This window comes from Taeniopygia guttata, chromosome 4 (assembly GCF_048771995.1).
Source record: "Taeniopygia guttata chromosome 4, bTaeGut7.mat, whole genome shotgun sequence".
NCBI classification, from domain to species: domain Eukaryota; kingdom Metazoa; phylum Chordata; class Aves; order Passeriformes; family Estrildidae; genus Taeniopygia; species Taeniopygia guttata.
This window is the reverse complement of record NC_133028.1, coordinates 68,142,980-68,167,864: the sequence shown is the minus strand read 5'-3', so window position 1 is coordinate 68,167,864 and position 24,885 is coordinate 68,142,980. Positions and strand designations below refer to the sequence as shown.

The window sequence follows — 24,885 nt, the reverse complement described above, 5'->3', positions numbered from 1 at the left end:
CAGTCCATGAGAATACTAACACTCTGGTGAAACCACTATAAAAAGAACTTCCAAATTTGGAAGGTGACTAGGAGGAGAGAGGTATCATTAAACCCCTATCAACTGAAAAAAAATGCCTGGATCAGCAGTCTTGTAGGAGTAGGAAAGTCTCCAGTGCCGAAATCTGAAAAAGCCCAGCCTGAACTGAGCAATTAGGACCTATTCATCCACTGCCAGCGATGGAGGTTGGTGTTATTTGCAGGGTCAGAGCATGCACTCCGTGCCAGGATGCAGCAGAAAGCCAGGGAGCAAACCAGCTTGCATCCTTTGGAATGCCATGTGACAGATACTCCCAACAGCAGTGGAACTAAATCAGGATGAAAAGTAACTTTTTAAAAGCTCAAGTTTGAAGGAGTGAGGAAAAATCTAAAGGGCGTTTGAAACACTTGCAACAAGCCAGGGGTGATCAGGGGTATGTCTGTCTGCCTGGAACTCATCGGTGCTGTCCCCTGGCCCCAGGGGAAGATGAGTCAGGCTGGCCCCAGCCTCTCACACCCCTACTATGCACAAGGACAGGCAAGAGTGACATCCCTGCAGAGCTACGGACATGCTGGGCTAAGCAGGCAGGCCGAGCCCTAGTTTTCCATGTGCTGTTTCCAATATGTATCTAAGATGATATAAAATCTCTTCCTGAGTGTGCATTCCATTAATAAAGATGCATATAAAATACAAAACACAAGCAGATTTGGCTTACACATGTGACATGGCACAGACAAGTTCAGCCTATAAAATGCAATTCCAAATTGCCCCCTCAGGTGGCACAGACTGCCCAACACTTTCTCCTTGGAGGTACCTTTTCCAGAAGCAAGCCACCTGGTGACAGTAAGCCACCATGGGTTAGGTTGTCAAACACTCTAAATGGGCAGATTTAGGGTGCCTGGGAAAGAAATGCTGCCTGAATGAATTCCTTATTTTCTCTAGGGAAAGGGCCAAGACAAAAGTGTCCCACAGAGTGGGTTCAGCCCAGAGCCACAAATGCCAAGACTGGGGCAGGATTATCACAGAAAACACATGACAAGTTTTACCATCCCTGCAGAAGCTGCTCTAATGCCATCCAGTGAAGCCCATCCGCATCACCCAATATATTGCAACCTGTTCTTGGTTGAGGGTTGGTTTTTCCTCACCCTCAGGTCAAGTAAAGGTTCCCAACATTTGGGTATCAATCCAAATATCAGTGCAGAATTCACCTATTAGACCATCAGCAAGGTTGTCTGTAAGGGAACAGAACTTTGAATACCCCCTAAAAATGCTCTAAAAATGTCTGTGCTAGCTTTACTGAAAGAAAAAGCTTAGTTTAGCTGAAGCAGTAGAGAGATCTCTGTTTTTGGAGGAAAGAATCCAGAGGAAAATTACATATTTGTGGTTTAGCTGGGAGTCATGATGTCTATCCGTATGCATAACACGTGGTCACAGATTCATAACAAACAAAGCTTTCAAACAACAAAAAAAATGTAAGTTCTGAAAGATCCATCTTGTGTGTGCAGAGAGAGAGAGCAATTCATTTCAGTCGAGCTTATTCCCACAGCTCTTGAAGTCAGCAGTGAAGCCAATTATGAAACTCTTCATTCCAGGAAACACATATAGAAAGTAAAGCACAACAAGAGATGAAAATACAAGTGCAAAGTGTGGCAGCTACCCCAGCCCTCACCTCCCACAGCAGGATCCTCAAGAGAGGTGGTCAAATTCCACTTCCTTTTTCTGTGGATTACTCTATTTTACATTTTAAGTAACTGGCTGCAAAAGTGGAGTGGACTTCAGGGAAAGAAAAAATCTTTAGGAGAATCTGGACACAGCAGGAAAAGAACTTTGATGCGTTTAAGGAAACATATGAGAGGCTTAAGCAGGGATAGAAAATGCTTCAAGATCTGGTTCACACTTGATTTATACTGAATCATTACCTATTTTGGTGCAAATTAGGCATGTACTTTCTGAGGCAAAAAATTACAAAATCGTGGCAAACCTTAGTGAAACCTCATTTCCTCAGTCTGTTATGGATACTGCTACAGTTATCAGGGATATTACAGCCAGCAATGCTTCACTTGAGCTAAAATAACCTTGTGCTCCATTAAAAGGAAAGAGAATTAATGTAGCATGGCAAAGAGTGGTGTCATTGTCTGCACTCAAAGACATTTTTATGCTCCACAGTAACCCAGAAGAGCGAAACTTAAAGATGCAATGCCACTTAGCAGAATAAAAGGATTCTGCTGCAAACAAAAGAGACAAAAGCTGTAACGCCAAATAAAGCTGCCTTCCCCCTCCATTGCTGGCACACTCAAACCACATTATCTGATGCTTCATATGGCTCATACTGAAAATCACTGACACATTGATTAGCACTACATAACTTAATCTTTTAACTGCTGGGGGGTTCTGATACTCCACTCACTTCAGGGCCACCAACAGCTCTACAGAAAGCCCTTCCACACCAAGCCCTTACAACAGAAGTCAAAACTTTTGGGCTTTTCCTCTTAAACATCAACATACATTCACAAGAACTTCACCAACTAAAAGGAATCAGATGCACAGCAGTAACAGAAACTGCTGAGAAGGAGAAAGCCTGCAGAAAAGCTGCAACAAGCCCCACTATGCCCCCCTGTGTGCTCTTGCCTGGTGCAGTCTTGTTCCAGTACATTTAATTTCACAAAGAGCAACTGAAAAACCAGCTTCTGTATTTTGTTGTTGCACTTCACTCGTCAGTTACTTGCTGTAGCCACAGCTGACTTTAAACATTCAATCTGTTGTGTTATAATACTCACTACTAAATTGGCTCTTACATTAAATATGAAATAATGTTATATCACTGGTTTATTTGGTTTCTTGATATTTTATTTTAATTCTCTCAAGCATTATGGTTTACCTTATTAATCATAGAAACTGCAAATTTAATTAATTCAATGGAATGGATGAGATATAAAATTGTTGAAGTGATCAGCTCATCTAAGCAATAAAAATAATTAAAGGAAGTGAGATTCTCTAATGCATCAGTCCCATGCAAACTAGAGCTTTATATTTACATAAAAAGTTTTATTTATTTATTTGCATAGACATGGACAATACATCCCTGAGGACCATATTTATTGAGCACAACTTTATATAGCTGGGGATTGGTTTGATTTCCACTGCATCAGGAAAGAACGACATATTTTTTACATACACTAAAACCTTAAATTAAGTTCAGGAAAAAAATTGTGCTGGAGAACTACATCCTCTCAACCTGAACAGGCCTGATTTTTACCCTGTGTTTGGATTATAGAGTAACTTAACTAACACCAGCTGAGCTACAGTAAGACCAATGAAATTCAGAGTTACTGCATCCACATTTTCTATACATTAATAGTGTTTCTCTTGAGATTCTTGGGACTTCATGAAGTGTCATGCACATACTTGGTGAATATAAACATAAAGGACATATTGTTGGGCATAAAGGACACAAACTCCCCACATAGCTTTAATTACCCTCTGTTCAAAAAGGACAAGGCAATAGATAGTTTATTATTTTTCCCCACATGAGGAACTTGACCACTTCAGCGCTCATGTTTTGTGTTATGGTGGGGAGAGGAAGTAACTCCAAAATGCAGGCTTTTCTCCTCCTCTTCTTGTGGCAAAAGGACTCAGTAAGCTATACACCAGCACAGAGTGTGGTGAGGAGCAGTGTCAAGTTTGGGTGCTATCAATTGCCTCAGCCATTGATGAGAAGTTCCCAGCTCAAAGCATGGAAATAAGCAGACTCCAAATGGACACCAACACACTCCTGAAACCAGATAAGGGATTTGTCTTTTTCCCTGTGTCCTGAGTCTGTTCTGCATCTAGGCCACCTCTTGGCCTGCTGCAAGGCCAGCCTAGCCCATGTTCCCACATGCTGGTGCAGCTCCAGCTGTTCACGGAGCAGAGGCCTCCTGCTGCCAGAGCACGCTTGTGGTGGTGCCTCAGCCCAGCCTGGCTGAGGCCAGACCAGCAATCCACAGGAACAGGCTCAGGCCTAGCAGAGCCAAGTCCCAGCCTGGCAGCCCTACTTGCCTGCAAGCACCCTGACTTACAGAGCCATGCAGGGACAGCCTGGCCTTGTGCCAAAAGGACTTCATTTATCACCTGAAGGGCTGCCACATGTCAGTAAAATCTGCTGCTGCCTTTGGGGAAGGGATGAAGATTGATCAGAGTCGGACTCGAGCCTGATGTTGCTGGCTGATGGACCCTGCCTGCCTGCCATAGCTTGTACACTGTCTGTAAGGTCTGGGAAGAGGTGGCAGAGGCAGGAATTATGGGCTATAAGGAAATGGGAATGCAAAGCCAGCAGAAGCCCCTCCAGTCCTTACAGAGAGACCTTGACTGTAACTCCCATTAGGAAAATACTCTCCAAACACAGCACAAATCCTGCAAGAGCAAACTCCACTTGGGGAAAAAACTCCATGGCTTTAGCAGGCTTGAATCAGCAATTTTCTAGAATGGGTTGGAGCTTGCATCAGACTAATGCAGATTTTATCATTATTTGGGATCTCATAAACCAAAATTAGCAAAGCAGCTGTAAATGCCAAATGTCCTAACAAGATGGTGCAACAGTGTTACACCACAAAAAAAATGTCAATTGCAAGACTAGAAATCAGAGTGCAAAAAACTAAGTTTATCTCAAGTTAAAAGAGGACCAAGAAATCAAAGTTTACCAGAAGAAGATAAAGGAGAAAAATCAGGAAAATGACAATGGATGAAGAGATGGTTACTCATCAATTTTCTTTTCAAACTTCTAAATTTAAAAAAAGGGAGCATTAGTACACATGGAACTGCTGGAAAAGTAATAGTTACCCAAGATGACAAATCCTGTGCAGGTACATGCTCAGCAAATGAAGTAAGCTTTTAAAACTTGATGTGCAATCCACAAAGAAAAAGCATTAGGTTCTCTGAACAGCAAAGCTCAACCTACATTTCCATCCATTTTAAACTTTGGAAAAAGGAACCCTCTACATACTAAGAATGGCCAAGTCACCACAGTAAGAACCTGAGAAACAAAGCAATACTGAAAATCTCACCAAGGCACAAACTCCTGCAGCCCAGGTAGAAATCACAACAGTGAGTATTGGTGAGGAGTAGCTGCAAGTGGAAAGGATGAGGAAATTCTGTGGGTTCTAAACCAACTTTCACATATACATTACTTAAGTGGACTACTGTTTGTAGTCCACTTTCCTTATTTTTCCTACACCATTCATTAGGCATCATAACTACAAGGCTGGACAGAGAAGAAATCATAGATTTATTAAAAAGACGAAAAAAAGAAAGATGCTGAAAAATGAACTGAATTAGCAGTTAAGTGCAAAGCAGTATCTGCACAAAAAAGCTCAGATTTCAGAGATGCACTGGAGCCCTGCTTGTAGAAGTGAACCAACTTCTTCAAGGCAGATTTCTGTGACATTTCTTGGCTATGAACATGGACAGTAAGGACTGCACAGAAACAGAATCATTTAATATTCGGCCTATTTAGCTTTCCAAAAATAACCGCCTGTACACAGTCATCTTTGAGAAACCACCCCATCAATTAAACTAGACCTCTGCTTTCCTACAGAAATAACCCTGAAAAAATAGTTACCCTTTTATTCTTATTATTCTTAACTTACACACACTTATTGTCAGAGCTGAGCTCCCTTCCTCCGGCACACTTCCTTTTTCACTCTTAGTGCTTCCTCACGTGATGCAGCTCCATTACTCACCAGAGATGACACTTTAAAAGGAGATGTCATAGTGACACAAGCATAAGAGCTCCAGTGGGGTGCTGGCAGCACTTGGAATGATTTTAGGGTCATCATTTAGCCAGCTGAGGGCATTGCTGCAGGAGAAGGAATATGACAGAACACGATGCCTGCTGCCAAACCCTGGCATGGTAATTCCAGGTCATGAAAATCTTCTCTCAGACAGATCTAGAACATGGCAGTTTTTCTGAAACAGGAGCAGAACCCTTGGTCCATACCCCCTTGAACTGCACACCTTGGTGCAGGTGATGATGCACAGTTTGTGCAGACTTGTAGAACCCTGTCTGCCTGTCACCAAAGCTGTTTGCACTCCAAGCCAAACCTCACAGATCCAAACTGTGCATGCAGAACAGCTGGCCTACCATAGAGGAGCTGAACTCCATCCTACACTGCTCAACAAGCTGAAGACTTATGACCACATGGAACCAATTTAGACTTTTGTTTCAACTGAGTTCTGTGCATTTCAGCCCTTCCCCTGCATCAGTTCAATCTTGTCTTGTGCTCTTTTTCCCCAACTTGTGGAAATTTACCATTATGTTCTGGTTCTAGTAAGGCCCAGGTGAATGGCTCTGGAATCTGACTAAACCGTAAGTGTAACCACAGCTGCAGAAGGGTTGCACCTTTGCCCTAAAAGCACTTGTACATTTGCTTATCTCTCGCTATTTTACAAAGCAAAACCTTTGGTGAGCTAAAATAGCACAGAAAACACTCCTCTTCCTTCTTAATAAAATTTCTAGGTCAAACCTGTAAGCTTAAGAGAGATGTTGCAGAAATTTGACATGTAATTTTGAGCCGTGATACATTGTATAATTAAAAAAAAGGAGCTGATTTAATCCCAAGGTGATGCCTAAAGAGGCTACCTGGAACAGAGGCTAGACAGAGTTAAATGAAAAGTAGGTATTTATTCAAAGGCCTTCAAAGGCAATACAACACCTTGGCAATACAAGAGCCTGGCTGTGGCTCTGCCTAAGACGGCCCCAAAATGGACACAAGATGGATGATGGGTCACGAGTTTTCAGACTTTTCTAAGTTTTGGCCCATTTCCATATTGGGGTCAAGTGTCCAGTTACAGTTTCAGGTTATGAATGCCCATCCTCCCAGACTGCTCTTCTCAATTTGCTGTTGTTTACACTTCTTTGGGCCTGAAGCTACAATAGTCTCCTTAGCTCTTGGGCTGGAAAAAGATTGTTTTGTGTAACTGAACTGTGAGGAGAACTTGCTAACACTTTATATGAAGTTCAGACTTACACAGCAAAGCGCTACAGAATCTGAAAAATATGAAAGCTAAAACTTAGGCATCACAGGCACCAAACAATTTTATTAGTCTAAAAATGCCATAAGAAACAGCAAATTCCCACCCTTTTGGAGAAGTCTCGGGTACAGCAAATATTCTTGTGAGAGATACCCTTGGCATATAATTCAGTGTATGAAAAATGGAAAAACCCAGCTACAGTTCCCTTAAGATCAAGGTACTTACCTCTCTACACTGTTTCTAAAGCAAGGAGACCAACACACCCCACCCTCCAAAATAACTTTATTTTTTGCTTTACATGGTTAGAACACACAAACTCTGAAAATAAAAAGAGCAGAGCTTTCTTCAACTCGGAAGGATGGACTCTCAAACACAAAATACAGTATAAAATAAGCATCTCACTAAAACCAGCACTAATTATTGACATTGGTCAGTCTCATTGTGCAACAGACACTGTCAGCTGAAATTCTTATGCAGATGCCCTGCAGAATCATGAACAATCCTGAAAACAGGCCCTCCTGCACACTGCTCAACACCCCCCCAACACCTGGCACAGAGAGCTCACTGATGGCAGAGCAATGGCTCAAAGGTGAGAACACTGCACACTGCTGCAGGTGATCCATCAGATTATTGCATCCCACAGCAGAATCTGTAAGAAGCACCATGTCATAAAGAAAGAGTCTTACCTGAAGATATTTGCACTTGATTTCTGATCTGCTCTTTGTTAATTTCCATTTCCCCTAAATTTTCTAAACTGATAAATACTGTATGAAGCAATGAAATGTTCCTACCAATATTAGGATGCTTCAGGAGGCGACAGATTCTAGCTTCTCTCTCCAGTTTCTGGTGATCTGCATCAAAAGAAAGCAAAACAGTTGCTGTTAGCACGAATATTAACATAGTTTAGTGTATCTGCTTTACACAACCGTCACATCATCATCATCTGATGGGATCTTAAAAAAATATCTCCTTTATTTAGATCCACTAAGATTTTCACCTGATTTTTTTTTAACCTTTGGGAAGAGCAGGAGGCTGGAGCTCTGGACTTGTACATCACTGAGCCCTAACAATTTTTTCTGGAGATAAAATACTACTGTTGCGTCAAGTTTTACTTTCTGCAATAGACAACACAAATATTCCAAAATACCAACTCTGGAAAATCGAACTGCTTGAAGTGTAAAAAATAAGCTTTGAACCTTGAAAATATTAAAAAGTGAACAAGTTTAGAACAAGTTGCTTTGGATGGTAACTCTGAAGATTCGAAAATTTAGCATCAGATGTTAGAATTAAGAAGTTCAATCCTTACTGCAAAGTGTCCAGTTAGGCCAAAAAACTATATTTAGGTCAAAAGAATTATAACAACAGATTTCAAATAAAACACAGAAAGCAAACACCACCTTTAAAATACTTAACGCTTCAAGTTTCTGACAGCATATTTTAAATCTGGAGGAAAGAACAAGAAGGAAAACTTGTTTAATTTTTCTGCAGTTTGTACTTCTTAATATTCACAGCCAACTGTAACAACAACTGAAGCAATTTTACATATGTTAACAGTTCAGATTATTTTCATATGCTTTTAAGAACTGGGATAGTTCTTGAGCTAGTCACTACTTGTTAACTGACCCATCATACTTTCTGAGGCCTAAGAGCCTCCACCACTTGAATGAGAAAATTTGTCAGCTTAACCCTCTCTAACTTAATGTTTACTAAAAAAAAAAAAAAAAAAATCAGAAGTTAAAAGTATTAAAAAGAATTATAAATCTGCAACATAAGCTTAAAGCTCTTTTTTTTTTTAAGTTAAACTCCAACACTGAGGTTTCCCATTAAGATTTTTTAATTCAGTTGCAGCAAGGCTGAAACATAAGCACAGACATCTACAGTTACAGTACCTCCGTGTCCAGCAGCTCTGGCTGTAACTTAATCGTGGGCTGAGCACTTGGCACATTACCCAGAGCAAGCAGGGAGATGATCTGCAAGGCAAACTGAACTAAGCTGGGGTGAGAACAGAGATGAAAATGTGACCACTGCCTCAAAAGCAAAGAAACAATCCAGGGGCTATCAGACATTTTGTGTAGGAGCTGTGTCTCTGGTGCACTTCCAGCTCTCATTTCAAAGGCTGTTCTGTACCACCTCCAGCTATATTTCCAGATCAGCCAGCACAGCCAGAAACTTGGAAGGTGTCTGACAGTCTTCTATCAAGTGCTAAAAACATCCTGTGTCGACTCTTCAGGAATAACACAGCTATAATAAAGAACTTCATCTCTGAAGTTGACTATGAAGTATAAACATTTGAAGTTTCTTTGCTATCAACCACTCTATCACAACTCCTGAACTGACACTAGATGTGATTAATATAATTTATTGATTATAACTGTAATGATTAAAAAAGCACACCTGATATTTTTCAAATCACAGTAAAAATGTCTTAGAGATGCTGCTGGATGCACTGCAACATATGAAGGTAACATCTATACTATCATAAACATCATTATTATCGACTGCATTATGTATTCCCAGGTTTTTACTCCAAATTGAACCAGTATATTGATGGACACCAACCAGGTGTTTTCTGCTGTCATGTAATTAGAACAATGAGCTCTCTGCATTTAACTCCTTCAGTTGTTTGTGTCACAGTAAATGCTATCACACTGCTGGGTGACTGGAGGTACCTCACAGCCTGCACACTGCACTAAGGCAGCAGAAATAGCATTAAATACTTCCTGAGCCAGGGATTAAAGTGGACATTAAGGCCCAGAAGATGACAGCAGCATTTCCAAAGAAAGTATTCCTTAGTGTTGCTAGAGGAGTAAGTCTGCAGTATCTAAGTGTTTGGGGGTGGATCCAAACACAAATTCACCTTCATGCCATATCCAAGAAAACTACTCTCCTCTAAAATCTGCATGTTTGTTTTATGAGTTTTAGGAAATCCTGTTCCTTCCTCTGTCCACTGGGTTTATTTACAAGCACTTGCAACTGCTGTGCCACCCATAGCTATTTGTGTTACCCTGCCTCTTGCCAGGGCTCAAGTGCTGGGGAGCTAAAGGTGAATGTCAGAGGGCAGGGCACACCGAAATACTTTGAGCACTCAGCTCCCAAACATCTGAAGGGTAAGGTGTGCCACTGCAGAGTCCACTGGGAAACAAGAGTCCTGCCACATAGCCAGGGAAACTACCTAGCAGGCACAAACTCCCCCAAACCCTGAGAAAGTTTGGGATAGAATCTGGTGTCAAATGTTTATGCTACAACAGTAACAGCACAGGAAGCGTTGTGTAAAAAATAAATGCAATAAGAGGTCACTTATTGAAATCAAAGAGTTAATGCCTCTCAATTTTGACAGCCTATAATTCACCAGATAAAACTGCATTTACCTGCCAGGTAAACACGAAACAGGAAAAATTATTATCAGGAGCAGGAAGCCAAACTTGAAAACCGCACAGATAATAAAAAGGGAACACACAAGTACATTTATATACTTGTTTCCTTTCCTTTATTTTGATTACCCAGACTCAGTTACAAACAGGTCTCCTACACTGTCTGCTTAAGAAACTGTAATTAATTGAAAAATACAAACTCAGAAAGCAGCAAAGCAAATGCAAAAGAAGGAATGCTCTGCAAATTCTAGATTATTTTATGAAAGCAAGTCTCCATTAGTGAACAATGGCCTCTACCACAGCAACAGCCCATTACCAAGACTGGAAAAAGATGACTGCCTGTCAACCATTGATACCATTGGAAAGAAAGCAGCAATGAGAATAATGCCAGTTTATTAATGAAAAAAACCTTGCAGCCACCAACAAGTAGGTTTAATGAGACATGGAGTCAAGAAAAAAGAAAACAACAAGATTTAATGCACTGAACCATGAAAATCTCAGCCTTTACAATAACTAATGAAATTCTGTGAAACCTGAAACAGACAGAATATAGCTTTAAAACTGGGGGTACTTATAGACTGTATAAGCTTAAAATCTTGAACTAGTCCTCATTCATATGATGATGTTCTAATAGATCCAAAGCTAATATTATAATTTATGACACCTGCCTCAGAAAATTAGACTGCCTGCACTAAGTTTCTACTAGGTAGGCAAATAAAATAACTAATTGTTTCAGTAGTATCAATATTTGCTTTCTTACAAAAGCTTACCTGTGTAGACTACATGCATTTCTGGGATTGCATCATAACATCATAATTAAAGACATATAATCTTTGCATTTAATTATGTATTGTATGTCTTAATATATGAAAACATACAATTAATGTCTTCAGCATTTATCTCTTCTACTAAAGTACCATGAATTTTCACCCAAAGTGGTGATCCTGCGTGACCACCCAAACAGAGCTTAGCACCAGGGCCACCTATCAACAAAGGTATCTAAAATGCAAATGTCTCCAAAGCAAAGAATCTTCCTAACAAAACCTGTAGCAACTTCTGTAGTTGCTTTTTGTATTTTATTATCAGAGCTCGTAGTCCACAGTGAACAATATAAAAGCATTTTCCCCATGTCTCTTGCATTGTCTTGTCCATTTCTTATTTTTCCCCCAGGACTGACTGGATAGATTATGAGCCAGTATAAAGTGATGCATGCTTTGGCACATGTCTTGCTTATCTTTTTGAGAATGGTCTCTTGAACCTGCCTCCTACTCCTTGCAATACAGCTAAACACTTGCATTTCCCATGTTTTTCTTTACACAGCTAAATTAAGAGAAAACAAAGAGCACTAACATGGAAGGGGTTCTTCAGACTGCACTGCAACCCAGAGCAGCCTGATGCTGTTAAATTCTGCCATGGAAACCAGAAAATAACTGCAGAAATTCTGACAACAGAACGCACAGGTTAACAGAGCAACAACCTCTCCTCCCCACTACCCTCACTTTCTCAACTTGGTTGACAACTGTCTAGAACACAACAAAGTACCCACAGACTTGTGGGACATAAATATTTGTGATTTAAGGGCATGGTGTGCATAGGAATAGTGCTGTAAAAGACACTTGCTTTAAGCCGAGGACTGCGGTTTATACACAATCTAACTGCACCAAATGCAGTTTCTAAAAGCCCTTTGATGAAGCCTTAAGGCTCTGGAAACAGCCCAGTTCTATTTCTTAGAGCTGACCATTTCTGTAAGTTGAATCCACTAGTGGGTGTCCTCGTTTCTGCTAGGATAATTCCCTTCCTAGAGGCTGGTACAGTGCTAAGTTGTGCATTTAGGATGAGAATCATGGTGATCCCACAGCAATGTTTTAGCAGCTGCTGTAAGCAGTGTTTGCACTAAGCAAGCTTCTCACAGCACCCACAGGTTGGGGCTGACCTGCTGGAGAGCAGCTCTGCAGGGACACACCTGTGGGTCTGCGTGGACAACACTGAGTCCAAGACGCAGCAGTGCCCTGGGGGCCAAGGATGCCAATGGAATCCCAGGGTGAATGGGAGGAGTGTGGCCAGCAGGATGAGAGGTGATCCTCCCCCTCTGCTCTCCCCCTTGGGGCCAAATGTGCACTACTGCCTCCAGATCTGAGCTCTCCAGCTCAGGACAGACAAGGAAGGACTGGGGAGGGTCCAGCAGAGGCTACAAAGATGATGAGGGGACTGGAGCCTCTTGAGGCAGAGGAAGAAATGACTGAGAGGAATATGACCAACACAGGCAAATTCCCTAAGAGTGGCTGCCAGGAGGATGAGGCCAGACTTTTTCCTGTGGTGCCCAGTGACAGGAAAAGGGGCAACAGGCACAAACTAGAACACGGGAAGAGCCATGTGAATATGAGCAAAAACATCTTTATTGTGTGGGTGACTGAGTACTGCAAACAGGCTGCTCCGAGAGGCTGTAGAGAGTTTCCTTCTCTGGAAATCCTCAACATTCACCTGGACATCATCCTGTGCAACCTGCTCCAGCTGAACCTACCTTAGCAGGGGACTGGATTAGAGGATTTCCAGAGGTCCTTTCCAACCCCAAACACTCTTGATAAAATTGAGGGGAAGCTGGCTGGGGGCTGCTGCTCGGGAACCGAGTAGGCACAGGTCCATGAGCATTTGCATCATGCATCACTTGTTTTGTATGTTTTAATTCTTTGTCATCATCCTCTGCCTATTACTTATTATTATTCTCCCTTCCTTTTCTTAGTGAACTACTTTAACTCAACACACAAATCTTAATTTGATTTCTTCTGATTGTCTCCCCAGTCCTCCTGCAGGGTGTGCAGCAGGGGGGGAGTGAGGCTGTGTGCTGTTTAGCTGCCTGTTGGGTCAAACCATGACAGTGGGGACCAATAGCATTACTAAGCCCCTGCCTGAGCTGGTTCTTATGAAAGGCAATTTACAGACCTTTAGCAGTTTGCAAGCATTCATTTTCAGCGGGTAAGATAAAACAAGAACCACATTTATTCATGTAACAGTCCATCACACAGCTCTTTGAATTTTCCATTACTGAGTTCATGCTACAGCAGTGCTCACAGATAAACCTCAGTTACCTCCCCTGCTATTCTTAAAGAAGTAAGCGCTAAGCAATGGAGTCCTTCAATTCCCAAATGCACTTTCTCACAATGAATGCTCCAGCATTCAGTACCTGCTCCTGGGGAGATATTTGAACAGAGTCTTTACTTATTCCTCTCTTCCTAGTATTTATAGCTCGGAAAGTGGGACATTCTTCGAATAAACAATTCCAGACACTGCGAGTGCTCATCTGACCCACCCTCCTAATGTTTCCCAAGCAGAATCACACGCCAGGTGTTCATTGTTATAAAGGCATCTTCTCCATGGATACCCCGCTCCGTAATGGGTAGGAACATGCAACAACAATAGCACAGCCAATTCTTCTATTAGGCCATTGGTCAAAAGCATCAACAGAGCAGAAATCAGGGCACTGAGTGTGCCTCCAGTTATTTCTGTGGCTGTGTTCCCAGACACGCTTCTCTCCACCAAGCTGCTGAATATCAAGGAAAAGCGAAAGATATTAATTCAAGAGGCTTTGTAAAATAATGAACAAACCCCACACCTGTAGAGCTTCAAATTCTGCCCCACAGCATTACGAAAACAAAAGGCACATTTGTACTCAGCTGCAAAGGCCTCCAACAATAACAGTTCTCAGCTGACTGATGTTCCTGCAAGGCTTTCTTCCCCTTCCCACCCTCTTTCTGTGTTAATATTTTACCCTTCACAGTGTGCGAGAAATTGATAAATGGACACAGAGACCTGATTCCCATCTACAAAGCACATTACAAAGGCAGAGGCATTGCAAGTGTCTTTAGGGCACTTTATCAGACACTTTATCCCTGATTTCTATGACACCTGCTATGACCAAAAGGTACAGAGTATTCCTGCATTTGTGCTGTTTCTAGCACTGCTGCTAAAACTGAAGATTACCTGACTTCCAGTGAGCTGGCAAAAGGAGTGAAGACAACATGTGACATTAATAGCAAAACACTGAGCCCACATGATTTCACTTATTTCCATCATTTGTGTTTAACCATGCTCATAATGAACAGAGAAAAGATCAACAGAATGGTATGAATGCAAACTGGGCTTACCCCAACTGTTGGGAACCTTTAAACAGTTCCTAACAGCACACATTCACACACTACTGAGCTCAAGCTAAGAAATCCTATTTTTTTCACCTTTTTATGACCCTCATTTGCTATGGTTGAAACAGCCAGCTGGCAATTCACTCACTTCACTCTTCTGACTCAGAAAAACAAAAAAAAATATTTGTGGAAGTCTAGAACTGCTGATAGATACATACATTAATTATTGTTTTCTATAAAAGGTACATGCACAATTACATATAGTAGTTCTATAGATATTATTTTGTTATATAAACAGCACATCTACTGAAGCAGAATGAAGAACTGTAAACTGTTCAGTGCCAAAGTAAACAGAAAGGGCCTGAGAGCCAGAAGTGTGAGTGTGATCACCTGGTCACCTCCATCTGTTTGCCACCAATCTGCACCTGACACTTAACTCTGTGCACCCTGTGTTGCATCTTGTACCTGTCACCTCTTTTGATCTGATCCATCCAGTGCTGCGCCTTGTAGCACCTCCCTGATCCATCCTCATGCAAAGCTTTTATTTGCCACAACAGGAAAACCTGAATGCACTTTACATCCTCAATCTTGCCCTTGCTGCCTCCTCCTGGTCCCTACAGCAGTGTATTCTCCTTTGTGACTCAAACCTGCCAATTCCTAGAGCTGATGATCAGCCAAGTCCTCCTCAGCCATTCCTCCATAACTGCCTGTCCTTCATTTTGCATGCTGGGAGCTCTTCCCTTATTTCACTGCCCTTCCATTTTTGGTTCTCAACTTAAAGCTGCCTGCTCTCTTCTTGTTTAAATTCTGCTGATAAATATGTGAGTGCATTCAGTATTCCTCATTTTTTTTAGCTTCTATTTCTCCTAAGCTGTTTAAACTTTTTTAGGCTTCTCAGTTCTCTTGGCTCATTTCCTGCAGAAAGTTGCAATTTTCAGGAAGCAATATTTGGAAAAAAATATGTTTCTTTTTTCGGAATCGAAAGTAAGTTCAGAAAAATAAATCATGTAAGAGATGCCTGGAACTTGAGGTGTTGACTTATCAGTCTAATGAACACTAAAGCATCTGTTTGCACTCAAATAGCTCACGGGAGAGGGATGGGCTGCAGGATATACTTGACTGCCTTGCTAAACTCCAGTCCTACAGAGCCCATCGTAAACACATTAAATCCATTAACAATGCTGTAAACTCTGAGCAGACTTCTGACGACTACATTTTTGAAGGCACCCTCAAATTCTCAAGTGATGCAGCAAGACATGCATGAGAAATACTCATTTTCCTTAAAAATGTTACTCAAACAATATTGTCTAATAACAAAAAAAAAATGCAGCTTACTATATAGTCAAAACACACTAAGCTACTGCAATATGTAAGCAGCAGTCATACTGCAAACACACTGTCATACTACTGCAACATGTAAGCAGCAGACTGTCAATTTGAAATAAATGTGAGCTTCTGACTGACGCCAGCTTTGTTAATATAAATGAGTAATTGTTACATGTAAGACTGGTGTCAAGTCATGACACTGTAGCATGACATGTCTGGGTCAGCTACTTGGCTCGGACATGCACAAGTTACTCATTTTGAAGCTGCTGCAAAGAGCAAATTCTGAACTCTGATTTTAGGTTTTCACTTTGGCAACCCTTATTTTTAAAAATCCTACCCATGGTCATCATCTTTTGCCTTGTAGATGTAATTTCTACAAGACATCGCATTAATTGTTTGTGAGGGAGAAACTTCAATTTTCTTTAAACAGAGGATGACCAGTGAGGATGTTCAGTTCGCTGACAGCTTATGGATGAGAGAGTGCTCCATATTCAACAGAAAGGGAAATTCCATTGTGCAGAAAAGATCAACAACTTTTATTTACAATATTTCCTGTAGTCACTGTTACTTTAAAACTGAACATTACACATGACTTATCCTACCAGAGACTAAGGGCTTCTTTTATGCAAATACACTCAAAATCACTGACATTTATCTTAATAAAAGCTCATGGATTTTAACTCCCTAGGAGGAAACAACTGTAGAACTAGAATCAAGTCCAAATTGAACAAAAACAATGGTTTGGCAGCTACCATTATGACTCAGAGGAAATTTAAGCAGCACATCAAAGCCAAAGCTTCTCATAACAAGAAGAAACACTAGGAATACATAAGCACATGCCTACAGGACTATTTCATAAAAAATAACAGTAGGCTGCACTAGTATTATAGGACTAAAGATATGATTGCATTAATAACAATATCCTGATGCCTAAAGCTCAGCCTCTAGTAAACAGGAGCCATAGGTAAAGTCACTATTTCTACATGGCCCACAAAAAGCTAAAACAATAGAAATAAACTCAAAAAGGAGTTCCACCTTAAGTTGTAACCTGATTGTCTTCCATCCGTTGAGTTGCTTTAAAACAAATAAGTGGATTATGACTAACCCACTGTATTAATTTTTTTCTGCTAAGTTGCTAAGCCTTTGCTCATAATAAAAACAAATCTCCTCCTCAAATACCATGTGCATGAATAGCATTTAACCATCTGAAGCTTTACATTACAGCAATCTTTGATACCAGGACACTGATGCCATAACCTCCAAGCTACATGAGTACGATCTTTTGCAAGAGGATTATCTTGACATTATTTTTAGAATCATTTTCTTGCAGAGAAAGAGAGAATTGCAATTCACTTGGTTTGTAAAGCCAATCATTAAAAAAATAAACACTAGCCTTGCAAACACATTCTTGTAAAAGAGAGTCCCCAAAAGGACCAGCAGGTTAAGTGAGGCAACTCTTCCACCAGCAGTTCTGTGTGCAGGCCTGGGGGCCCCAAGATAAGATGGGGCCATGCTGGAGTGAGTTGAGGAGGTCATGAAGATGCTCCGACGGATGGGGCGCCTCTGCTCTGGAGCCAGGCTGGGAGAGCTCGGGGTGTTCAGTGTGGAGAAGGGGAGGCTTTGGGGAGACCTGAGAGCTCCCTGCCATGCCTGAAGGGCCACAGGAGAGCGGGACAGGGACTTGGGACAAGAGCCTTGAGTGACAGGACAAGGGGGAAGGGCTTCAAACTAACAAAAGGTAAGACTAGATTCAAGGAGGAAATCCTTCCCTGTGAGGCTGGGGAGGCCCTGGCACAGGCTGCCCATAGAAGCTGTGGCTGCCCCTGGATCCCTACAAGTGTTCAGGGCCAGGTTGGACACAGCTTGGAGCAACCTGGAGAGTGGAAGGTCTGTGGCAGGGGGGGGAATGAGATGAGATGATTTTCAAGGCACCTTCCAACCCTAACCATTCTAGGATTCTATGAAATTCCTAATTTGTCTTATTTCAGTAAGACATGCCTAAATAACTTGGTTTAATCAACAGCTGCATCACTCCACTTGTTCTACAGACAGTGAATAAAGATGCCCCCAGACAAGAAAGTCTGAGGGTTTTTTCTTCTTTTAATTATTGCGAGGAGAAAATAAACAGGATTTTTATAAACAGCCACAAATAAAAGTTCAAGCAAGCATTAACAGGTGGTTAAACTTCAGCTTTTGACAAATTTGGGGGATTTACTGCGTAAACAAACTCCTTTAAATGTGTGTTTGCCTTGCATTCTGCACTGTGTGCCATGTGTTATGCTCAGAAGATAAAGAATATAATCAGTGTATGTAAGACAATCAAAAGGATATAGAAGATAATCAAGGGAAGCGTAAGTATACAGAATTCCTGTAGAGGATTAAGCCATCATCTAGTGCTGCAGGCAGGGTGTCCCAGGAGGAAAGCCATTCTCCTTAATGGACAGTGGTTGCACAAAACCTGCCTAAAGGGATTTAAGCTTTTTCCCACTATTAAGAGAATTAACACTTGTTTATTTGTACGTGTAGTGTTAGTTCCCAAGCTGCTGGCCCTTTCCCAAGCCACTGAGCTTCTTGGGAAACAGTAGGAAACTGGGTTATCTCTCTGTTGGCAAAACAAACAGGGCAAGCAAATCATTCTGTACCTCAGGAAAATAGAAGAACCACCCAAAAACCCCATTATGTAAAAGAACAGTTGATGGATTCCAGTTTCCCACGGTGTCAGGTTCATGCCCACTACCAGCTAAAGAGCATTGAAGATTGGATCAATCTTTTAAAACCACACACTCTCAGGGATATGACAAACCCAGCAAATAGCCCATTCCAGATAATGAATGTTTATCCCTTGTTTCCGTAAAAAAAGAACTCAGAGAAGATGTTTTAATATTCCAGAGACTCCAGATTCTGGCACAGTGACAGATACTAGCTGTCTAAGAGGGAAATACTGGAGTATCATTGATATTAGCATTGCACAGTATTTTACTGATGTTATAAAAGAAAACAAGAAAGTAATCAATATTAATTGGAAATCATTCAATCTGATTAGCTGGATGATTTAGAGAAATAAGTATATAAGAACATATTTACAGCAACACCATTTTTTTAAAGTACCCACACTGCCACTTTCACTCTGGAATTTTATTATTCTGATTAGAGATTGTATGGTTGAGATGTTCTATTGCCAAACCCCAATCACTGATGCAAGTGAAAAAAATCACAGCATGGGGCACTGGCAAAATACAGCAGACACCCATGACAACCCATCTCCCCTCCAAAAAAAAACAAGAACTAAATGTAATTCAGAGTGAGAGGAAAGAATTTCAATTTACTCAGTAGAAAACCTCTCCACCAGATAGAGGTTACATAAAAACAAAAAAATTAAAAATAATGTTCTGTTCAGTTCCTCTTCCCTCTAAGGATCAGCCTTTGGTACTGTTGTTTTTTTTCCTGGAATCTTCTGAATAACTGAAAAAATTATTTAATAGAAATAAATAACGTTTAAATTATGGCTGTTATGTACCACTATTATTTAACCGCCACATTCAATGTGGTTTCCCTGGTACAGCACAACGTTCCACTTATCATATAGAATAACTGAAAACTATTGTAGAAAATGAAACTATTGTAGATAAACCCCCAACCTTTCTCTTTTAAAACCGAGAAGGAACTGGAGGAGAGAAATAACCAGCCCCCAGTTGTGTTATTTAATTAAAACTGCCACTTCTGATTGAATTACCAGCAAAGCGCTGGGGAAATAGTCCCACTGCTATACCAGATTTATAAAACAGAAGTTTCATTACTCATATGCTGCATTTACCCACAGTCCCTTCAGCTAATTCCAAGAGCTCACAGCCAGCATGGAACAGCTCTTGGAGATGGAAAGGCTTTGTAGTTCAGCACAAAAAAAGGACCACAGAACCTTCTCTTCTACAGCATCCAGGAATCGACACAGAAAGCATTGATAAAAAATGTTGCAAAGCAGCAACTCTCAGCTTCTTTCCAGTACAGCTCATCAGTTTCCCCTGAGAGTGACTGAGCACTGGCACAGGCTGCCCAGCGAGGCAGGCTGTGCAGTGTCCATCCTTGGAGCTGTACCAAAGCTAGCTGGACATGCTCCTGGGCTCCTCAAGCTGCAGCAGAGGGACTGGAGCAGGCAGCCTCCAGAGGTGCCTTCCAGCCTCAGCCACGAGTGACTCTGGGGAGCCGTCAGCCTGAAGGAATCCCAGATGCTGCATATCCCACACCAGCCGACCGTCACGGACATTTGGCCTCAGCGTGTTGAAACACTCACGCACGAGTGTTTCAAATGATTGGCACAGTCCTCATTCCTTGAGCAGTCGTAGGCATTTTCTAGAGAGGGTTCCAAAGTCTAGACTGGTGTTAAACCAATCTCTCCAATACCCTTTTCAAAGCAGGATTACCTGTTTCATGCCACCACATGAACTCAAAAGAGCACACACATTCCTAAAGCCCTCACCTCCTGGTACATCAAGACTGCACTTGTGCAACTGAGTAGATGTTTCCCATGTTAAGAACTCAATGAAGTTTGCTGCTTTGGTAATGGCTTTTTTGTTAGCAGCACCCTGACTAATCTGCCATGAACTTGTCACTCTGAGCTATCCCACTCAACCCAATTAAATCATCCCAATTTACTGCATCCACTCTGCTCCTTTGCACACCAGACCAGTTTGTGATTGCCCAGGTGGAAGGAAGAGAAAGGAAGCCATCTGTTAGCTTACAGGTGTCCATCATGACAGACACTTGCTGGCAAAACCACCAGGATCAGCCTGCTAGAAGAATCACCCTGAATTCCCCAGACTAGGTGTGGAGAGGTTGGTTCCTGGCACTTAGTCCTGCACTGCCTGAGCACAGCATGCAATGATACCTACCACAAAGACAGCTGAGCAGATTTTTCTCTGGGATCTGCCCCCTTTTTGCTCCTCAGGCAACTCAAACTCCCACATGATGACAACGACATGCTCCCTTACGCTATGCCAAACGGAGTGACGCTGCTGTGCAAAACACGGCTCTGAAGGGCCCAACTTCCACATTCCTCCAGCCTGACTCATGAGCTGTGTTTCTGATGAGCTCTGTTCAGGGTTATTGTGCACCATGTGTGAACACAGGCTCCTCCAAGCCTTCACCACCCAGCTCCCACACGTGTGACACTGCCAATCAAGACCCTGCTCTGCAAGGTGAGCACAACCTCACACAGCACCCACCAGCTCTCAAAGGTACCACAGAGCACCAGGATCTTGGTTACCACTGCAAACACCAGCAGCACAATTACCTCTGTCACAAAGTTCACTGTTACCTGCTCATTGAGTTTAACACTGGTCAAAAAGTAGATTTTTTTTTTTCAATTAGGAATTTAGAGGAGCTCTTATTCAGAGAAGAGCTAATAATCACCTCAGTAAACAAAGCCAGAAACTCACACCCTTCCTTGGCAGAGGGCCAGGCACTGTAGTCATTACTCTGGAAGAACTCTCACTGATGGAACTGCTCCACAGCACGCACATCGTGACTCATGCTGCAAAAACTTGGCTCCTGGAGTTGTTTCCCATCTAATTAAAATTCACTCAAACATCCCACAACCCAGCTTTTACCATAACAGTATCAGTATCTGTGTCTGCAGCCAAAAGACTATTCAGCACCACAAACTGGCTGAAGGGGTAGCAAATACACCTAATACTGAAAAAGATACTGAAAATGATCTATTTTGTTGCCTCTCTCCACAAAGGCCCTAATCACAGGCAGCCAGAAATTAAGCTGCTGCCTGGTTGGATTTTTTTTTTAAGAACCCTTGGAAGTAGCAGTGCTACCGTATAAAAGAAACAAATATGAACAAAGTAACTGTTGCCATATATTTAGGCTAGCCGAAAAGATTTATTTGACACGGCTTGCTTCAGTTTTTCCTCCCATGGGGTTTGTACAAACTCTTCTGTTGCCTTTTATTTTCAATTGGATGTTCTGAAGCCATGTTTAGCTCATTTATCTTTATTAGTTTTATTTCTAATGTAACTCTCTGGAGAATTTCCTCTATTGCTACTTCTCTTTATAAAAACAGTCCAAAGATAGCAGTGAAGATCTGGTGACCTGTGCAACTATCATACAGCAACAAGATGAAGTATTACATGAACACTTCTCTTGCAAAAAAAAGATCTCTTGGGTTTGTCTCTTGATGCGACCTCGTGGATCAAACGACAACCAAAGCCTTTGCCAAGAGGCTGCTAAAAGGAAGTTACACTCGAAGTTTCTTAAGCATGCACTAGCCACAAAGAAATTATGAAAAAAGAAGAAGAAAGTACTTACTATTATTGTCTTGGCCTTTGGGAAAAAAAAATCCAACATCAACCGAAATGCACAAAAAGTTAAACCAATGTTCCTACTAAGAATAAAAAACTAAACCAATACTTTTACTAATATTGTAATCAAAGTACAGAAGACTTAAAAGAAGAAAAACCTCCACCTTAAAACCTCAATTTTACTACATTGTAACTGCTATTCTTTAGATGTTTAAAAATACAGAGGCAGGAAATCAGCTCTTCTATTACTAACAAGTCTTTCATCTGGAACATAGACTTTTCTCATCATTTGCCATGTCCAAATAATGTTTTTAGTTTTTTCTAAATCATTAACCACTGCTGCATCTCCTTCAAGTTTTGAGCACAGTTGCTCTCACTCCCAAGCCTTGGTGCTCCCAGTCAAGCTGGCCTCAATGGCCTTAGTGTGAGCTGTATTGAAACTCTGCCAGCATGAGGAAATATTTAGGTATTGACACTGCTAATAAAAACATTAAGACTTCACCTTTGCAAGGGCCATGGAACAACAACAAAAATACTACTGTCAGCCTTTCAGAGGCCAAGAGAATTGCAGTCCTGAGGGAGTAAGAGCACAAAGCCTACTGAAAAGGTGACTAAAATTTCCCATGCAGCTTCAGAGCAAGTGAGGTTTAGTATACAGAAGTCAAGCTTCAGGCTGTGGGGTTTCATAAACCAGAATGCTCCCCTGTATGTTCACCACAAAACACTTTGCTGTATGGGCTATTTGCACCAAATGCTTTTGCCTTCTGCTCTTGTGTGAACAACCTGATGTTCTATAACAGGAAGGAGTCACAGAATTTATAACTTCTTTACAAATAAAGTTCAGGAAAACATCTGTCTAAAGGACATCAGATGTCAGGTTCTCAAGAGAAAAAGTAGAAATATTAACATATTAACAGCAGTGAGCTTGACAGCCAAAAGGAAAGCAAGACAAGTTTCAGATATAAGATTTGCATTTTCCTCTTAATTTTCAAGCTGAAACAGATTTACAGATATGTATCTCATTCCTAGAAATTTCCTTTCCCAGCTACAGGCTTTGGCTGTCTGCATTCACATTTGTGCACATTTTTAGAAGTCCCTGCTCTCCATTTGTAAGCAATCCTGCATACAAGTTGAAAAAAAAAGTTACAATTGGAAGCACTCTCTTGCTTAAGTGTGCTTTAGTGCATCCCATGGATACAGGTATGAAGCATCTGGAGATGTGGAATTTGCAAATATGAAATGACTGAGCAAGGGTGAAGCACCAACTTGAATGTCAGTAGCAAAAAGGTGAAAGCAAACCACAGACATGTTAAGAGCACAGGGAATATGACCAGATCTAAAAAGTACTTGACTGCAGTGCTGAGGCAGCACCCACTGAACAGCTTCCACTTGATCTGTGGACCTCACGCTGGAGCAGCCTTAAAAAGCAGGGATTTCCAGGCATTGCAGACTCTGCATGCGCTGAAACTGATTTTTCACCATGTCAGCTGAATAGACGAAGTGCCTGCAGTGAGACACTCTCCAGGATCTAGCACCAGTCTGACAACTTGCTACTAAAGCCATCCCACAACTTAAGAGTTCACTGATAGCAATGCCACAAATCCAGTTAGCTGGAATAAAGAACAACCTAAGTCTGTTTTGACCATCTGGTACAGCAAGTTTTCCAGCTTCAGTAAAATGGGGTTTCTTCTTGTCCCAGCTAAAGATGCTGAACTCCATTCAGGAGTCAGGCTTCAGTGCTAACATGATGGACATATAAGAACCCCCACCCTCACCTGTTCTCACATCACAGTAAATACACATAGTAACACACAATCCTACCTGAGGAAAGGTCTGGCCATTAGGAAATTAAACAAGCAAGACCTTACTCTCAGGGAAATTAACCTATAAAAACTCAAGTACAAATTTAAGATTAGAAGGAGCAGTTGCAAAGTTAAAACATACACTACCAAGACCACAGTAAGTGGTTCTTTATAAAAGACATTAATTCACGTTGCATTTTTAGCAATGCTGACATAAATGTAGTTTTGGTAGTACTGTGTCATCTCTTTCCTAGTTTTTATTGTTCTATTTCATTGCCTTTCCCTAAGCAGCAACTTCTAGATGTATTTTAAATTAGACCACACCACTCTTAACACTTGAGTTCCCATACTTAAAGCATCTGACTGCAGTACTCAGGAATGTATCAATTCTGCAACAAAATAAAAGATTTCCCAACTCCAGAGATTTACCAGCCTGAATTCCAAAGCTGAGCTCTTGCAAAGTGCTATTTTACAGCTTCAGGTGTAAGGAAGAAGTGTTGTAAGAAGCTGCCACTCACCATGTGCAGTTTTGGCAACCCGTTTATGATTTAAGAGACATGTTTATTTTTATCAACTCAGTATCTTCGATAGATTATGAAAATTAGCAGCTTGGAGTGAGTAACAAACTTCTTCAATGTGTAATCACTTTGTCAAAAAGCAAAACAAAAATGTGATAATGAGGCTTGTGTTTGCACTATATACCCACGGGGACATTTTAATACACTGGAAGGCTGAAATAGAATCACTAAAATACTTCAGCAGGACTTGTAAGGACTCACAGCTTGAAGAATCAAGTGACTGCCACTAAAAGAAATCAGGGGAGATGGATGGTCAGTCCTTGCTGAGCTGCAAACAGTGCTGCCTTTCAGTGGGCAGGCAGAGACCAGCGCCAGTGATGGCCAGGCAGGCAAAGCACCCGTGA

General features: G+C 41.4%; 1 protein-coding gene across 33 annotated transcripts in view; it reads right to left on the bottom strand.

Annotated features, from left to right (window-relative positions):
• Positions 1 to 24,885, bottom strand: part of CAMK2D (calcium/calmodulin dependent protein kinase II delta) — a 119,294-nt gene that overhangs the window by 64,296 nt on the left and 30,113 nt on the right. For all 33 annotated transcript variants that reach the window (XM_072928818.1, XM_032748270.3, XM_041716022.2 and 30 more), the window contains exon 4: positions 7,818 to 7,877. In XM_072928818.1, the coding sequence (XP_072784919.1) occupies positions 7,818 to 7,877 (60 nt within the window). The remainder of the gene's footprint in view (positions 1 to 7,817; positions 7,878 to 24,885) is intronic.